The sequence below is a fragment of the Ischnura elegans genome, chromosome 6 (assembly GCF_921293095.1).
Source record: "Ischnura elegans chromosome 6, ioIscEleg1.1, whole genome shotgun sequence".
In the NCBI taxonomy this organism is placed as follows: Eukaryota; Metazoa; Arthropoda; class Insecta; order Odonata; family Coenagrionidae; genus Ischnura; species Ischnura elegans.
In genome coordinates, this window is record NC_060251.1 from 52,169,707 (window position 1) to 52,189,347 (window position 19,641).

The 19,641-nt window shown below is 38.5% G+C and overlaps 1 protein-coding gene across 1 annotated transcript in view; it reads left to right on the plus strand.

The window, feature by feature from the left end:
- LOC124160679 (DNA polymerase alpha catalytic subunit) overlaps positions 1-19,641 on the plus strand; it is an 86,157-nt gene that overhangs the window by 14,318 nt on the left and 52,198 nt on the right. The window contains exons 8-11 of the mRNA XM_046536648.1: positions 1,496-1,693; positions 3,210-3,398; positions 8,465-8,828; positions 10,036-10,221. Coding sequence (XP_046392604.1) covers positions 1,496-1,693; positions 3,210-3,398; positions 8,465-8,828; positions 10,036-10,221 — 937 coding nt within the window. The remainder of the gene's footprint in view (positions 1-1,495; positions 1,694-3,209; positions 3,399-8,464; positions 8,829-10,035; positions 10,222-19,641) is intronic.

A 19,641-nucleotide genomic window follows, 5' to 3' on the forward strand; every position in this document is an offset into this window, starting at 1 on the left:
GTAAACACATGTTTGGTATTTATCGGAAACCAGCATGCATTGATCGTGTTATCCATTCAAATTCAAAACATCCTCCTAGTCAGAAGCTAGCAGCCTTCCGCAACATGGTCCTCAGAGCTATTGTCATACCCCTCACAGTGGATTACTGTAAGGAGTTAACCATCATTAAATTTATTGCTACAGGTAATGGTTTCATGGTGGCTGTTATAGATAACATGGTAGCGATAAAGAGGAAAGAAATTTCCCTTAGGCAGATTTATTCATTTGAACCTGAGAAAGCTCGATGTTGGTGGAAAATATATTACATTGGTTGTGCTTCCCTAAGAGTGGGTAAATTTCTAAATCATCTTGGTATCAAATCAGCCTTCCGCAATAGAAAGAACCTAAAATATTTGCTTCCCAGTGTAAAAGACGATGTCGATATCAGGGACCAAAGTGGAATTTATAGGCTAAAGTGTGGATATTGTATGGTGATTTACATTGGACAGACGGGGAGAAGTTTGATGGTCAGAGCAGGAAAGCATAAGAGGGATTTTGAAAAGAAGGAAGGGAAATTCAATTTGCGGCTCACCTCCTAGAAGATGGACACCAGGCTGATTTCATCCCAGAAATGATGCAATGGGTGAAAAAGGGGGAAAAATGGACATTAGGGAACAATTGTGCATCGTTTCGGCTGTTAGAAGGAAAGATATTATTACTAATGACCATGTTTTTCCCTGCCATTCTCCACTCCTTGACCTCCCTCAGCTAACTGGGGAAACAAACCTTCCGAGCACCTGAAAACAGTCACCATCCCCCCTCCCCTACCTCACCCCTGACCAACGGTCTGTTTAAAATTCCCAACCCTCCCTCCTTCCACCCCCACCTTCTCATTTGTTTGGGAGTGTGTAATTTTGTATTCATAATGGTATGGTTAATTTCCTAGTGTAGTCTTGATAATGCTGCAGTGCAGCGAAACATGTCGACTGTAGTTTGATAAATCTACCGATTCGATCGATGGATTTTTCTTCCTCATAGGAAAATCCACTAGGATTGGTAGAATATTGATTGCGTTTCGCTTGGTTTCGCTGTTAGTAGGGCCTGCCCGCCTTTGTGACGGTGCGGGATTCCTCGTCCCTTCCCTATCCCCTCCCCGAAGGCGTCGTCGGGCTCTCATGGCGACGGCGCCTCCTTCCTTGTTCCATCCTGTCCTTCCCCTTCTGGGTGCGGAGGAGAAAAGCTAGCGCTTACAGTCCCTGCCCCAGGAGTGTATCCTTGCAAGCCCGCCCTAGGGTCTCGTTTCCACTGTAGTTTGATAAATGTTTATGTGGAAAGTGCGAAGTGTTTCACTGTATATCTAGAAATTATTTGAATGATCGTGCATTTATATTAATGATTTAATTCATTTTCATTTTTATTCATTGGTAATGTGGATGTTTTTTTATAATTTCAATGACCAATTTAGCTGCTTGTTGTATTGGCTCCTTAGTATTAATGATGGATTTTTATTCTACAGGTGGTCCGCAAGTATGCATTTGAGCACGCAGATGTCCCACTTTCAAGTGAATACCTGGAAGTTCGCTATCCTGCTAGCCATGCAGCCCTGCCACGTGACTTCTCAGGAAGGACCTTCTCCAGGGTTTTTGGCACAGAGAGTTCTTTCCTTGAATTATTGCTTTTGGAGAGGAAGATAAAAGGACCTTGTTGGATTGAAGTACTGACCAATCATTCCTAGCTAATGGAGTACCATATAGTTGTCCTTATATTTTCTCTGGTCTTTAGTCACTGCATTGGTCACAAAGTTAAAAGCAAATTGCATATAGTAGCCCCCAATTAATATCCCCAAATTTTTGTTTTAATATGTTTGGACCATGTTTCCATGCTCATAAATTTTCCTGTAAACATATGTCCATGAACATAATAATCCCCTTATTTATGCCATTCTATGCTCAAATTTTCCGTATTTTAAATCATTTTACCTAATTCTTCTTAAATTTTCTACTTCTTGATATGGTCTTGTGTGACTAATAAAACTAAATGAAGTTATTGTACACCTTTTCCTTGTTAGATTAACTTTAATTGGTATGTATGTATTGATATGTAGATAGAAACATGGTCAAAGTACATATTGAAAAACTATGCAAGCTAAATTGAACCATGAATGTGATGATGAATAAGTTACTATGATGATGTGCTTCATTTACATCAATCTGCGGAAGCCTTCGAAAAGATAAGTTACTATTTATGACAATAAAAATATGCTAGACTTTGAACTGCCTCCACTGATAATAGTAAGATGACTTAGAAAATTTTTGGAGAAGAATTGAAGATAATCTTCCTAATGTTATAATTGTAACTAGCATAATTCTTGAAGATAAACTGCCTTGATTTTTAATCTTAGGGGTGTGTATTCCTGTGGGCAAAAATGAGGCCGTTCTGCTGATGGTTGACTAATTGGTCCTTAGGCTAATTCATATTGAATTTTTTTACTTGTTCTTGAATTTGATGAAGTTCCAAATTTCTCTGAATACTCCTATGAATTTCACTTCTCTCTACTGAATATTTCTCTCAATCCCCAGATTTCTTGAGGATTCCATTTTGAAGGATATTTGTTGCTTGTTCTCAGTATTATTCCTTCATTAATTTTCTACCAATGATTTTGGGCCATAAGAGGACAACAGATTTTGAGAAATATGTAATATCTATAAAGGATTTCATTTCTGAAAGTTCTCCTGATTCGGTTTGGAATGCCTTTTCATGTTTTGGTGATAGACTTGTCTGAATCTAATATTCACACTGGTTTTGTAGTGTGTACATGGATAAATATTTTGATTATGTCTACTTGTCATGGCATATTTTATTTTCGAATTGATTTCACAATCTTTAACCTAGTAGTTCACATGTTTGAAGATATTGATATTTTTGCTTTCTGGTTAGGACTTCAGAAGATATTAATTCTTTTTCTTTAATTGGAAGTGGACTCTGGATTAAGAAACATTAATTCTTTAACGAAGAAAATATTTTGGAAAAATGTACATACTACTACCAAAACTGATTTATGTTGAAAAGTTGATGCAGGTTTATAACATTATGTTTGACTAAACTTTTTTGATTGTGCCATATTTGCAGGCATTGGCCAGTTTCCCTCAGGAATTTATTATTTTATTTATTTATCTTAGAGACCTCACTTGTTTGGGAAGAATAAAATGGATGCATTGTTTTTTCCGCAGGTTCATGGAGCTGAAGCTGCCAAGAGTAAGCTGAGCTGGTGTGCAATTGAAGCTGTGGCTTATGGAGCAAGCTCGATTACAGCAATAGCCCGTGAAGGATCGGAGAGCTCTTGTGGTCCTACCCCTCCCCTAACTATTGTGTCATTAGCTGTGCGTACCGCTCCTAATAACAGGACTGGATTAGCTGAGGTATTTCATCATATATTCTTGTATCGTAAGTTTTGACAGAATGAATTTATTTTCTAGTTCACAATATGCTATTATATGAACATTCGTTTTTTCTGACCGTGTGATAGAATTCCAATAATTCAGTTTTTTTATTTTGAACTTGTGTGTCCAAGAAAAATATCTTAATATTTGAACTTTGTGGTAGCAAATGTCTGATGAAAAAACACTAGTTTGACTTGATAATAGGGTGGTTTCCTATTATTTTTTTATTGCCTATATCGGAAGATTATTACTCCTGGAGTAGTACGTATTTCACGCTTTTAGATTTTTAAATGACGATATCTATTTTTCACAATTAAATGAAAAGTGAAAATTTTCAAGCGCGCGAAAACGCGACGGGTAAGGAAATCTCTCCGTGTGACATATTTCTGGTTCCCCCTCCCACCTTGTGAGGTGACCTTGATCGAGGCTCTGAGCGCTGATAGGACGCAGGATGCTAGCGGGTAGCTGAGTACCTTGCTGGATGGTAGCGCTTGGCTTAAAAAAGGTTAATTAATACCTTATCAAACGAAGAAAACTTTCCGACCTTAGCCAGTTTTAATTTGTGATTATTATGAGATGTTTCCCTGAGCTCTGTGCCTCATGCATGCATTGGTAACCTCAGACGATGTATAACTCCTATCCTCTCGTGTAGAAACTAGGTCCCTGTGACGTCACGTGGAGTGGCATCGCTTGGGCGCCAATCTGGCCCTTTTCAAATGAGGATAAAAATGGACCATTGCCATTCGTCTAAACCGGTACAGTGGAACTTGGTTAGTACGTTCCTCCTTAGTACGTTTTCCTCCTTAGTACGGCGATTTCCCTCGGTCCCGGTACCATCCGAACAAAATACAGGTAAAAGAATTTGGTTAGTACGTTTGAAAAAATTGCGCTTTCCTGGTTAGTACGCTCAATTGCTTGCTGTGACGCAACCCGCAATTCGTTCTCTAGTGTCTTCTTAAGGGTCGCAAACGTCTGAATTCATGATTTAATTTATTATCATTAGTCATTAACATTCTTCCATTCATTCCACATCTCTTTCTTCTACCGTAATTTATCCAAATGCATTTCTGAATTCTTGTGACGTGATGAAAAATAAAATGCGGCCATTTTTCGGGAATGTCTGACTATGAAAAACTACAACCAATAAGAAGCCCCAATTTTCCCCACCCCGAGCTCCTCACCTTCTGTTGCCTTTGGAGCGCTTGGGAGTGCCCACTGCTGCGCACAAAGTTCGTGAGTAGGCAATTGTTGCTATTGCACGAGTTATCATGATGAAGAAATGAGTCAGACAATTTCCACATTATCTAAAGCAGTACTGTTCCATAAACTTGACGTCGTGCGTATTTACTTGACTACTGTTGCGGGAGCAGACGATCCTCAGGATCTCCACGCGGAGCTTAGCTTAAAAATAATTGATCTCGGAACGAAAGCAGACGACATTAGACAAATTTTGAAAGTAAATTTCAACTGTTTAATATAAAATTTTCTTGTAATTACGTCGTAATCTAATAATCTTGCGTGTCATCAGTCTATATATCGATCGATTTTACAATCGAAATGGTATCATTCCAGAAGCGAATGTCTACGGCTGTTGCCGTAATTTGAAAGTCAATATAATTTTGCCCAATTTTTATGATGTTTAAAAAACCAGTTGACTTACTCCGGGTTGTTGTTATATTCTCCGAGTACGCTGTGAGAAAGAAAAATGACTTGTCTTCGCTTGTCTGAGCTTCACTCGTCCTCGTTCTGTAAATATATATAGGATAAATCACGGGAGATAGACGCCGTAATCATGAAATCGTCTCCAGGATGTCCATGAAAAATTGCGATTTTTATTCACATGGTATTGTTTTTCATGGTAGCGCTCATTTTCTTGATTTTAAATGTGAAAAGAGTTCAGGAAGGCGATCCTATGAGAACTACCGATAGTAATTGTAATTATGACGACTTTTTCACTGATTGCAATAACCCCGACTGCTATTATTTACTTTCCTCGTTAGTACGTTTTCCTGGTTAGTACGTTCATTTTTCGTGGTCCCTTCAGAAACGTACTAACCAAGTTCCACTGTGTTTCTAAAACGAAATAATTTGTTTATTATGAATACAGTAATGGTGGGTAACAAATCGCAATCAATGCCTTTCGGTTTCTTTGATGAAGGAAACTACCCTATTAATTTTAATTAATGATTTTCGTTTGGGTATTTGGGAAACTGTTTTAAATATGTACAGTTGGACCTCAATGCAGCATAATTCAAGGGACCATGAATAGTGAATTCATTAATGTTCAGCTAAAATTTTTCATCTGATTTCATATGATGTCATAGGTTGTATTTTAAGTTACTATGATTCTGACAAAATTCATGAACATTGAAAGTGTAAATTCATCTGATATACAATCTGAAAAAATTTAAATTATTTGATAAGAACACATCCGTTGCCAAAATTATTTATTGGTGAGAGCATCTGTGCATATTTTATTTAGACATGCAGTAGCACAACTTTGTGTACTACGTTGATGTCTACGTTGCAAATTAGTAAATGACTACTGAAAATTAAGATCTGAATAATGAGGTGGTTTCCTATTATTTTTTATTGCCTAAAACAAAAGATTATTACTCCTGGAGTATTTATGTCACGGTTTTAGTTTTTTAAATAACAATACCAATTTTTCACGATTATATGAAACGTGAAAATTTTCAAGAGCGCGAAAACAAGACCGGTATGTATGAATGCTGGGAAAAGCCCGTGTGACATCATTCTGGTTCCGGGTTCTGCCGTGTGAGGCCACCAACGATGCAGGTTGCTAGCAGGTAGCAGAGTACCCAGCTAGCAGGTAGCGCTTAGCTTAACCCTCTCACTGCTGTGAACGTACCTTTTCTTCCTCCTTGCCATGTGCTCAGCACTTTCGCCGAAGCACTCCAAAGGGTCGCAAATCCGAGACCCTTTCCTTGATGAGCTCACCCTCGCGGGCCCCTCTCTTCGTCGACCCTCTAAGCGGGGGGCCTCCCTCCCCAAAAGTGACCACTCTGACTGCATTTTGAAAATCTCTCAATCAATCCGATCCTCAAAAATGATTGTATGCATCACACTCCTGCCAGTCAAGCAATCAAGTATGTCTTTGAACTGTGTTTCTGCGATGAAAAATAACGATTTTGTTAATTTTGCCAAAATGGCCATTTTCCGATGGTCCGCAGCCATGTTTTTAGCAAATTTAACAAAATCGTTATTTTTCATTTCAGAAACTTGGTTCAAAGACGAACTTGATTGGCAGGAGTGTATTGCAAACAATCATTTTTTGATGATCGGATTGATTGATAGATTCTCAAAATGCAGTCAGAGCGGTCACTTTTGGGTAGAGAGTTCCCCGCTAGGAGGGTCGAAGAGAGGGGCCAGCAAGGGTGAGCTCGTCGAGGAAAGGGTCCCGGATTAGTGACCCTTCGGAGTGTGTACCATGCCCACAATGGAAGTACCTGCTCCATGGCAACCACAAAACGCACTTTAACCTTTTCGCCGCATGTGAGGAGAAGGTTTTCGGAGATTGAACAGCAGTATAAGGGTTAAATGAGGATTATTAATACCCTATCAAACGAAGGAAACTTTCCGACCTTAGGCAATTTTAATAGGTGATAATTAAGAGATGTTTCCCTGAGCTCTGTGCCTCATGCAGGCATTGGTAATCTCAGATGATGTAAATCACCTATCTACTCGTATAGCATCTAGGTCCCTGTGACATCATGTGGAGTGGCATCGTATGGGCACCAATCTGGCCTTTTTCAAATGAGGTTAAAATAGACCATTAATATTTGTCTAATCTGGGATTTGTAAAACCAAATAATTTGTATATTATGAATACACTAATGGTGGGTAACGAATCACAATCAATGCCTTTCGTTTTCTTTGATGAAGGAAACTACCCTATTGAAAGAGCTTAAGAGCTACTGTGTTTAGTTTTCACCCAAGTGATTGATTCTGTGATGTGACTCTAAATTAAGTTTGTAGTTTCAATTATGGGCAAGAAAAGTTCTCAAATTAAGTTCTGTTCAAAATATTTGGTAGTGATTCATTGACATTGCACCATCTTCAGCTGATAAAGTTTAATTGGAGCTTGGGTCAGAATTTAAGCTTTTAATTTTTTTGCCTACCAATTATTTTATTATCATATCAAAATCTGAATCACGGTTCAGAAATGAAGTCCCGTTTTTGTGTTAAATTGCATATTGTTTCTTTTCATTTTGATATTTTCGAGTTCCACAAAATATCTTTGGTAACTACCAAATTTAATCTTCTTTTTGTCTCATCATGCTAACTCAAGGCATTAAGTAATCAGCAGTGTTATAGTGCATGATACTTGATAGAATTTTGCGGTATAATTAACATTTATTTCAGAAATTTTGCTCATCTTAATTATCCTTAACAGTTCATTTCTCTTGTCCTCGGCTGCCTCAGGTGTTTCTTTCGAAAACAAATATTTTTTTTTATTCGATTAAAACAAAAGTCTTTCCAGATTCTATTCCTAAGGAAAGATTCAAGGAATTTCTATTTCAAGTCATAGTCTTTAATTAAACCACTTAATAGAAAGTGATACCCTCCACAAGTAGTCCTACTAGGTATTGAAATAAATTGCAGTTCATAGTTGTCCAGGCTATATGAAATTTTTTTCAGTGTAGTCCACCTGTTAGGTATGGGACACTGAACTCTAAGCTATGAAAAAAGAATGAAATACATGATATAAATTTTAATCATAAGTATTTACTTAAGTAAAAAGGTTGTGCTGAGTTTTGAAGGAAAATGAAAAGTTGTTCAATAAGGGAGGTTGAAGGTCTTAAAAATGCCAATGTTTCAGAGTACTCGAATGCTAAATCTGTGATTAATTATTTCTATGACACTATATATGTCATTTTGCATGCTCCAATGGTGGTACAGGCCTTTAGTTGTATATATTCTGCTGGAATATGGTAAGGTTGCTACCTTCATGCTAGTTCAAAGCCTAATATTATGTTGCATTCAGAATGTTTTGAATTATGAGCTGTTTTTTTTTACATTAGGTTATCCTGGCTGGGGGAGTAATCAAAAGAGGATTAAGAGTGGATGCTAGTTCAGCAACGGAAGGGTCTGCAAAGAAGGTACGAGATGAAACATTTTGCATCATTGCAAGGCCTGATCGTGTGCCTTGGCCGAGAGATTGCGATGCTTACCTTCGAGGCCCAGGTAAAAAACCAGTTGTTCGTGTGGACTCTGAACGTGCTCTTTTGAGCGTCTTTTTGGGGAAGATCTCCTCATTAGATCCGGATGTGATTGTTGGCCATGGGATTTCAGACTTTGAATTGGAAGTCATTTCTCAGCGTCTTAGTGCCCTTGGTGTTACTCAGCCATCTCGCATTGGAAGACTTCGTCGGGGGAATGATTCCCGTAAGTATTTACGATTTTCAATATTTGCATGTTTCAAGAGGGTAAATACAGTAAAACCTCCATTCAATGAATTTGTTGGGACCGGAAAAGGCATAACCTTGCTGTAGGGTGTTGTAACGTTTTCTTTAATTTCCACTTCTATTACTTAACAAATGATTTTTGTAACATTTTATAAATAAACTTTACAATTTAAAACTCGTGAGCATAAACAACATCAACAAGCCGCCATGACTATTATATTCCCATTTGTACTACCCGTACTGCCACTCACTGAACCGCTGCCATGGACTGCACCAGTGGGGATCTTGAGTTCTGCCGTATCCCTTTTCCTCCGGTCTCTTTCTCTCTCGTAGGCGCCTGCTTTTGGTCTACGTCCTCTTCTTCTTTCTGCCGATCCTGAATTCTTCCGTATTTCTTCCTCCGGTCTCTCAATACACCAGTACTTTAATTTATCTCCCAATCTCTTACAACACGTCTATCTCTTCCTTCTCTCCATACACGACTGCCCTTTTTCTTTTGCGTCCCTCACTACCATTATTGCCTCCCATTATTGCTTCCTCACTACTATTGTTAATTTTAATTCATTTAAATAAACAACATGGCAGCTTGTTTACAGGGTTTCGCTATATGGAGATGGTGTGCAAGTTGCATATTTGCAGAGGCACCTAGGTATCCACGTGCTTCATGATGCAAGTAGATTAAACATCTTATTCTTGCTATATTCACTTTAAAAACCTTTCCTATTGTGATGATTTACAATTTTTATAAGTTCTCCATTATTTTCCTGAGTCTTTCTAGTCAATATTAAATATGGGGTGCAATAATTTAATTCAATATCGATTGGCTGTTTTATGCAGCAATTTTGGTTGAAAGAACACATATCGCCCTTTAGACTTACGAAGTAAAACGAAATGTTGGAATTCCATTGAAATACCAGTAATTATATGTGTTTGTGACCTTTAATGTACTATGTATCGATGAAAGACTGTAAAAGTTAGGAGGCACGAGTTAAGTTAGCATGAGTAAAAACGTATGGCTCTCCACAATACTGAAACTGCCTGTCTGGAGGCAGTGGTATCTCTTGATGGTCACATAATACATACTTATTGGTATACTTTCAAGAAAAAGTTTTAGGCAACTGAAACCATTCTATATACACAATATATAAAATAAATGTTGTTTTCTAATTCTTTTGGTCTATTTTCAGGAAAAGTAGCTACTAAGAATAAGGGATCTGATCGTGTTTATAAGGATAGATTTCCTTTGGCTGGTCGATTGATGTGTGATACGAAAATCTCTGCGAAAGAATTAATAAAATCTCGCACTTATGAACTGCAACCGCTCTGTAGGAAGGTTTTGGATGGCTGTGAAGAAGAAAATATGGAAGAGCAAGGTATGTTTTGTGGAACTTAATTTTACATAAATAGTTTCTTTATAGTATTCTTTTGCAGTAGAATCTCTTTAATACAAAGTACGTTATTACGAAGTTCTCGTTATTATATAGGAAGCAAATTGTTGGTCCCGACAAAAAGGCCTATCCAATCTCTAGTAAAAGAAAATGTTGTTACGAAATTTTTGCTACATGAACATCAGGCCCAGTCCCAGCAGTTAATAAATGAATTACGGAGTACAGGCGGTCCCCGACTTTCGTACACAATGCGTTCCCGAAAACTTGTACGAAAGTCGAATGTACGAAAGTCGAACCATTGACTTCCATACTAATTAGGGGTTACGTTCCAAAAGAGCGGAATATACGTACAACAACCTTTTTTTTCACGGAATTCATTTCAATTGACTTAATTTTAATAATATGTTAATAAAACTCCTCAAATCATCTAATTTCTTTCGAAAATACGCAGAAAATGCAAATAAAAGTTTAAAAAACAAGAACTCCGTTGGCTATCGAGTAAAACTTCCTCTTGGCGTTTAAGTTGACGTTCCACTTATTACGTCCACTATAAATAAAAAGACATATCAAGAAGCATAACAAAATGTAGTTGTTGAACCCGCACTCTGGATACCTTTTAATTTTTACACCAAAATTCGGCATTTGGCAGGTGACATTCGTGATCGCGTATATTTCGCATGTTATTCAAAAAAGACAAAAGACAAACGGAATTCGGGTGATATTTCGTGCAATATCGTTGCTGAAGGTGTACATGAATTAAACAGCACTCAAACGAAAAAATACAATTAGAAAGAAGATCTTACTAGTTTTATTGAAAGCTATTCGATGATGTCTGGATAACTTCTTTTGAAAAATATCTTCAATGAAGGCTTTCTTCTTCTCTTGATAAAGGAGCCTATAGCAGGCAGTCTCTCTCCCAAATAAATCACTTAGATTAGAGTCAACTACCAACAATTCCCTTCATTATATACGTTCGTATTGTTTGCTTATATTGTCATTTGAAACAATTGAATGTTGGGATGCACAATAAACATCGCGGGAATTTTTAAAAATTACTGACCATCGTCTGAAAGTCCGAGTTTAGCGTACGAAAGTCAAGTATTTGGTGTCAATTTTGAACGTACGAAAGTGCGAATTGTACGAAAGTCAAGGACTGCCTGTACTACAAATAAGCAATGACATTTAGGTCGATATATGTTACGCTACGTTACATTCATTGGGCTATGTTTAAGCTATCCTCATGTACTTTGCTCAAGAGTGTCAATTATGGTTCTTTCTTCAGTAGGAGATACTTCAGTATGCACGCAACATCATATAATAAGCTTCATTCCTGTGGAAGCATGGTCATCACTCATTACCTCTTGTTAATTGGACGTACAGTTAGTCCTCTTCCTAAACGCATTCGATTTACGAACGTTCAGAGATACGAACATTCGTGCCTTCGAGTTGGCTGATGCAATGCAGTGTGGCGTAGAGGAACTTGCACTTAGGGCATAATCTGAACAAAGTGTCATTGAATCTGGTGTCAAGTCAGGAACTGTTCAGCATTTTGCCCGTTCTTCCACAAACTATAGTTTTTTCGGCTCTGGCTTCGTTGCATGCCCAGCTAGATCAGTTCGTCACAATTTTGAGTTAATGCACTATTGTGATTCAGTGTTGCATTATACAGGTTAAACGCTCTCCTCAATGCCTTGCATAGGTTTATCAAGTTACGAACACAGTCTCAGAACGCATCTTGTTCGTATATCAAGGGCTTGCTGTACTCGGGAAGATATCAACCCTTGATTGTGTCATGCCTCAGTCTTCTGTTGAGAAAATGAACAAATGTGCTTATGTAATTGCATGTACACCCATGTCTCCTATAGCGCAATTTCGATTAGCGCAATTTCGTTCCTCGGGGAAACATTGCAACGCAGTGTAGCCTAATCAAAAATCTTAAACGCTCTCGTGATAAAACGTGTACTTGCGCTAAGTAAACACGAAATTTCTTTCATTTTACGCATATTAATATTATTGCTTGCCTCAAATCTTCTTTTTTATTTATATATTAATCGAAATCCATTGCTGTGCAATGGCCAAAAGTATTCCTCGTCATTGGGTCCAGATAGCCGGCCTACCGAAGTAATTTATCTCGTCTCCTTAACAGAATGAGTTAATTTAGGTTATTAATTAAGCGTGGGGCTAGTGGAAATGAGTTTTTTTAAAGTAATACTGGTTGAGACGTAATTTTTGCCGTCATAGGTTATCGGGCGATTGACTTCCAGGTAGAGGGTCTGCGCTAAAGCCTTCAAGGTCATCGGTATTCACGGGGGATAAATGGAGCGGTGGCCGAGTTGCACATGAAGAGCATCAACATAAAAGAGGGTCCGCTGTTGAGTCTCAAACACAATAGCTTCGTTCCCTCCCCGCAGTCGTAGGCCCTCTGCGTCTCAAGAATACAGTTCAGCAGTAGAAGGTCATTTCGATAGAGCCATGCAGGGTAAAAACCAAGAGAAAATCGCAGAAATAGGAATGCGGGTAGAAAAATCAAGAATTTATCAAGAAAAACCATAAACCTAGAAGAGAAATTGATATAGGTCAATTGCTTTGAAAATGGAGAACGTCAAAGCGATATTGCGCGGAAGTTTAAACGCAGGATGCCTTATTCTGAATAAAGACGAAGTTAAAACATCAGTGACCTCAGCCGCACCAACTTCAACCAAGCGGTCTACACATATGGAAAGTTCATAGTGAATCAGTACAAAAAGACGAGAGTGGTAATCGCTTCGAGACATTTACTGAAAGCTCCGGTTGGTTCCAGAATTTAAACGGCAAGGTATTTTCAGTGCGGCGATATCAGGTGAATCTGCAAGTGTTGATAGCGCAGTCACCACAACATTTTCTGATGAACTCCAAGCTGTTATTGAAAGTGGCTCCTTTCCCCCTCAACTAGTTTTTAGTGTTGACGAGACGATATTCTTTTGGAAAAGAATGCATTCTCGTTCATTCATTTTCAGGGAAGGAAAACCTGGGTCAGGTTTCACGGCATTTAAATACTGTTTCACGTAGCTTCTAATGACTCGCAGGACTTCAAATTAAAATGATTTATCATTCATAAAATCCGCTAGCTATGAAATGGCATTCAAAGTAGCATTTGCCTGTCATTTCGATGAGCGACAAAAGGGCCTGGGTGACACAATAGTTGTTTTTAGACTGGTTTGAAAAATCGTCAACTGCCGGCAACGCATTACGAGCCCCTGAGATAGCATATGTTAGCCCACCCACACGACAGGAGGGAATTTCAAAAGCACGTAAGAATATTTTTTAACGTGAATAAAAGTCTTCAAATGCGTGCATACTACCTTTAAAGATGTATTAAACTATAAACATTTATATAAATAATGTTATATAAGGCTATTTATGGGAATATATATGCTTTTGAGGAAATTCAATATCCAAGACCTGTGCTACCAGGAACGTATCCCTATCTTCCCAATGTTAAAACGCTCTCGTATAACGCAAATTCGTATAGCGCAAAGACCCCAAGGAACGCATCCCTTGCGCTATACGAGACATGGGCGTACATAATTTAATCGTGTATATTGTATGCTTGACTATAAAGTTATTTCGCAGTATAAGTTCAGGAGATTGAAGAGACGAGAAATTTTGAGAAACGTATGTTTTTTCAACAAATCCTAAATGAAATTTTCATATGAACTTCGTTATTACAAACCTCCAGTTTTACATTCCCATGAACTTAGTAATAACGAGAGTTGTCTGTATTATTTTGGTATTTTCAATGAATTCAAGTGATAGGGAAAAGTCAACATTGTGTTGAATAGCCCTATTTCTAAGGAAGCAAGTATTAAATAGACTTCAGATATTCACTTAAAAGTTTTTCATCACAAGACGCCAATTTATAAATAGCTGTATGATGATTCTGTGAGCTGAAAATTTCTTATGTCAATAAAGTACGATTATTTTGTTCAAGTGATAAAGCTGATGTGATAGAACTGATCTATCATTCACTGGTGAAGTGGAAACTTCTATTCAATATTAAATTAAGTGTAATCAAGTGTGAAAGTGAAATAAACAATGTTGTTTTGTTGTGTTAAATTAATCTTTTATCATGGTCTTCGGGCAGGAATTAAAAGAATTTGCTTGCTGAATTCCTTTTTCTTGCCAAGCTACAGGATTTTATCATGCCATTGTCCATATTTTACCTTCATGTGTTTGGTGTAACTCTTCATTTTGACTTCAAAATTAACACGGTTGAAATTTTAGCCATGATTTGTTGACTTCTCATATTTATTTTTCAAACCGTGGTAGAAATTTGCATGAAAAGAGCTGTGTAATGCATTAATTCTTGTAATTTTAGCAATATGACAATACAGTGAGTCCTCGTTTAACGTCACTTACCGTTCCTGAAAAATGTGACGATAAACGAAATGACGTTAATCGAAGCATAATATCCCATAAGAAACAATGTGAAAAGTGAATATCGGCTCCTGGACCTCACAATTCCTACGTGAAAAATTTTTAGCGTATCATATCTGGGGCATTTTTTACGATGGGAAAGCCAAGCTATGGCATAAATATGAGTTCCTGTATTCATCGACGACAATATCAGCAGTGACGTAAATCCTTCTCCATTTTTGTATCTTCCCGCATTTGCTTTTCGGCTTCGCTATGGTGGTCACCCGGGCGAGCATCGCCTGGGCATCATCATCGCTGAAACATCGTCACAGTTACAGGAACCAAAATTATAGTGAACACGCCGAAAAAAGTGACGACAAAAACTCCCGAGTTCTACACGGAAAAATTCCTTGAAATCAATTTTTAGGTTCCGAAAACCATTATGTCAAGTATAACCTTGCGCACCTACCTAAGAATTCATTTTGCAGAAAATTTGCTGAAACCGTAATCGCAATTAACAATAAACACTCCATTTTACACTTCGTTTAGACTGGCTGTATTACCGCCCACAAAACGAACAACCTGCAACGCCCGCCGCTTTGCGTTTTTTTCTCGTGCGAAATTTAAAAACCCTGACGTTATCGCGAAGCGAAGGTGCGATAAACGAATGACGGTCTCAAAATTTTCGTGAGGTTATCGCGAAATGACGTTAAACGGGGTGACGTAGAACGAGGACTCACTGTAGTCATATGATTTGCACTTCCTATGCATTTTACTGCAATCTCAATGATTTTTCTCATCAGTCAACTCTAAAAGGATGAGGCAATCCCATGCTGCGTGGTCAGAACCATAATTGTTCTGCAGCTATTCAAACTGCATAAATGCAGAAAAGGATAGTGTGGTATACTACTCTCTTTCAGTTGAGAAATTAGGACACAGCTCTTGGTGATGCCAATCAGAGATTGGCAAAATACATGTTTAATGTATTTTAGATACAAAATACAAATTACTTTAAAAATCTGTATTTCAAATACAAAATACAAATTACATCTAAAAATTGTATTTTAGATACTAAATACAAATGTAATTTCAAAATACTCTATTAAAATACAAAATACATGCTGTTCTTACCGATGTTCTTACCTAATAAAAAATTAAAATAAATTCAAATGTGAACTATTTTTAGAATGAGAGGCTCAAACATTCTTGCAACGCGTCTATAGGAAACTGGCAATTTGACCATTATCCATGGCGAAATGTCTTAAATAAAATGGAGAAAAATGTCTCCTGCACCTTTGAGAACAGCGTCAGATTCTATAAGTCCCCTCCAAAAATTACTCGATGCAAAACTTCGTTTTGCAAAATAGTCCACACGCGACTACGTTTTGCAAGTATACAAGGGCCTATGGGTGTTACAGAAGTAAATTAAGGGGCAATTTATTGTCCCATAGATGGCAGGCTAATACAGACTCATTCGGGATCCCTGCCATCTCGTCGCACGCTCTTTCTACTTACGCACAAAAAACATTACATGTATTTTGATTTTGAATGTATTTTAAAAATACAAACTACTCTTTAGATGTATTTTCGTTACAAAATACAAAATACTCTCACAAGGGGAGTGTCACAAAAGTGGGTCTCAGATTTCAATCAAACTTTGTGATGTTGTAGTCCATCGGGAGCTGTCCACGAATCACCCCCCTTATGGGGTTATATAGCCAATAGTTTAAACAAAAAACGCAGTTAAACATTTGCAGGTGATATTTATTCTTTTGAGATCGCGCTTCCATCACCGCCTGGCGTAGTCCAGTGGCTACGGTACCGGACTACAATGCCATATGTCCTAGGATCGAGTCTCCGTGGCGGCTAATTTTTTTCGGTTGTTATTTTTTATTTTTCTTCAACAAAAGTCTGCAATTGAACATTATTTTATCGATTTTCCCCGTAAATTCTATTTTCATGCAAGGAATGTTTTTAATCCACATGCTTTATACCTAAAGTCATGTTATTTCCGTGTCGCAACACAAAGCATTTTTTTACGATACACATTCACTTGGTTTCCTTTTATGTTGAAATATCATATTAAGGACTCATATTTTAAAATTGTCAAGTTTATTTCAAGAATCCGATTGCTTTTATTAGCTGAAATTTCAGCACAGCGGGGTAGGAAAGTAGGTAATAATTTAGCCGGGAAGCTAGGCGTATGTGATATCCATAAGAATCGATCATTCTCTTGCCGTGATAGTAAAAGCAAAATTAACCAACGGTATAATATTCGGGAGCCCCTAGTCACAGATGGCTTGCATGCAGTTGAGTGGCCGCTCGCTGAAAAGATGGTTTACCGACCCCATCTCCGAAGGAACCTTTACCTCCCCGGCTCGCCCTCTCCGGAACACAACGGTTCTTTTCCAAAAAATTTTATGACCCTTTTTGCGTTTGGAGCGCGGGGGATGGAAGTAAACGAGAGTTAGTTCTCTGCTGTCTTTTGAATCGTGCGCAAGTTTTGAGTGAAGCTATAACATTATAGGTGTTTGCTGGTGTTCGTTTATTGGAGTCGTGCATCCGCCAGGAGTGTAATATATTTACGTTTTCTCTAGTAAGTATATTTTGATAAAAATGATATTATTTAAATTTAAAGTATCTCTCGTTCGTTATCGTTTACATAGGTTAAAAATATTTTTGCAAACTTTCAGAGAGAGTTTGGATTACTCCAATGGAACCTCTTCCGGGGATTTCTTCGGATAGGAGTAACACTCCTCCAATTGAAGATGCCGCGGAAAAGGCACGGTTATTCACGGCAGCCTTTTATCGTTGTGCGGCTCTTTTGCGAGAAGGTGCGTTCATTACGGCGCCAACCGATGAAGAGCCCACCTCACGTGCCGTTGCAGTAGGCCAGGAGATGTTCTCTCGAATTACGGAGATGATGGACGAGATGGAATTCGAGATGGCCGATGATTTGGTGGAGGAAAATGATCCGTGTTGCAGAGAATCGTATTTGGAGGTCTCCTCTACTAGTGATGACGATGGAAGTGTTGAGGGAAAGTCATCCTCGAGTGAAGTGAACATTGAACCTTCCCCAAAGAAAAGAATTAGGGTCCCCTTAGAAACCAAAGTGAAGGCGGTGTCAGCGGCTAAACTGAACCCATCGTGGTCCTTTAAATCACTTCGCTCCCGCGTGACCCATCGCTTGAAACGCCGAGAACATTTGCGCATTTGGGAAAGAGACATTAGTTCCGGTGGAACCAGAAGGGACAAAGCGGATATGATCGACAGATGGACCTACGACCGGTTCCGCGAGTGCAGGGCAAATGGCGATCATGTCACCACGAGAATGCTGCAGCAGTAGGCTGTGGCGGCAGCATTTCAATTTTTTGATGGAGATTTTAAATTCAGCGCGTCATTGGCATGGACCAACCGTTTTAAAAGGAAACATAGGATTCGTCAGAGGAAGGTCACAAGATACGTGAGCAGGAGAGAAAAGGCCTCCACAGAGGATATTATAAAGGCCGCTCTTCTCTTCCAGGAGCAATGCCGAAAAGCAATACCGCTGTTTAACCCTTCCCTTGTTATAAATACCGATCAGACGGGGTGTGAGTACCGCGCACAAATTAGACGGACCCTATCGCATCAGGGAGAAAAATCGACTGAAGTTTGTGTGAGTCAATTAAATAAAATGACTCACTCATACACCGCACAGTATAGTTTGACGCTCTCTGGCGAACTGCTTCCTAAAGTTTTTATATGCCTACAGGAGGTATCAGGGAAGTTTGGCCCGAGAGTGAAACTCGAGGTGGAAGAAGCGATGGAACAATATGAAAATGTTTATGTTACATGTACAAAATCAGGGAAACTTTATACAAGTTCCTTCGAACTTTACTTGGACAATGTTTTGAAGTCTTACGTCAAGGGAGACAAATTTCTTCTTTTTATCATTTCCTGGTCGGGACAGACTAATCAGTCACTGTACGATGAACGGTTTGTGGATGGTAAAAATGAACCCACATGCACAGTGAAAGTAATCCCGCCGAAATGTACCCCTATTTGCCAACCATGTGATGTGTACTTTTATAGGCAAGTGAAAATATTTATTTCTCGCATTCAGAATGCTACCACTCTCCTAAAAGAAAAACGCGATTTAACCAGTCGTAGAGATATGATTAAAATACATGCGCTCATTCATGCACAATTGTTAGCACCAGCATTTCGCCCCATGATTCTGTATGCATGGTATGCATCTGGACTGTCCACTGAACGCCAGGTTTTTTTAAATGTAAAACAAATTGTTTTTCCTGAAGACATTTTAAAATCAAAATGCAACTGTGGAGAAGCTTGCTTCGCACGATGTTCGTGGTGCTATAATGTGTTTTGTTTTAAATGTTATTTTGATGAGTACCATCCAAAAAATTGTACAAAATAAATTTGTCAATAAATAGCAGTGACGATTCGTTGGGTTTCACACCGGGTAATGTCCTCCATATCTCCTTCCAATGTTTCGATGTGCAACACGACCGTCGTCCTGAGAGATTCGGTAATCGGAACGTCGGAAGGAGACATGGTGGACTTTACCCGTGTGAGATTCGAGAAATCTCCGCTGCCATTTTCCTCCGGGAAAAAAAACCATTCATGACTTCAATGGCAATTTATATTGAAAAGGTTATTAACCTAATGCGCAAAAACGCTTCTATCATTGAAAATACACTTCCTATTTCCCAAAGTTGCGGTTAAAAAGCGACGAGGTGATAGTTGGAAAAATGCATGCGGACGGATTTAACAGACAACAATAGACATTTTTAAAAAGAACCGTTGTGTTCCGGAGAGGGCGAGCCGGGGAGGTAAGGGTTCCTTCGGAGATGGGGTCGGTAAACCATCTTTTCAGCGAGCGGTCACTCAACTGCATGCAAGCCATCTGTGACTAGGGGCTCCCGAATATTATACCGTTGGTTAATTTTGCTTTTACTATCACGGCAAGAGAATGATCGATTCTTATGGATATCACATACGCCTAGCTTC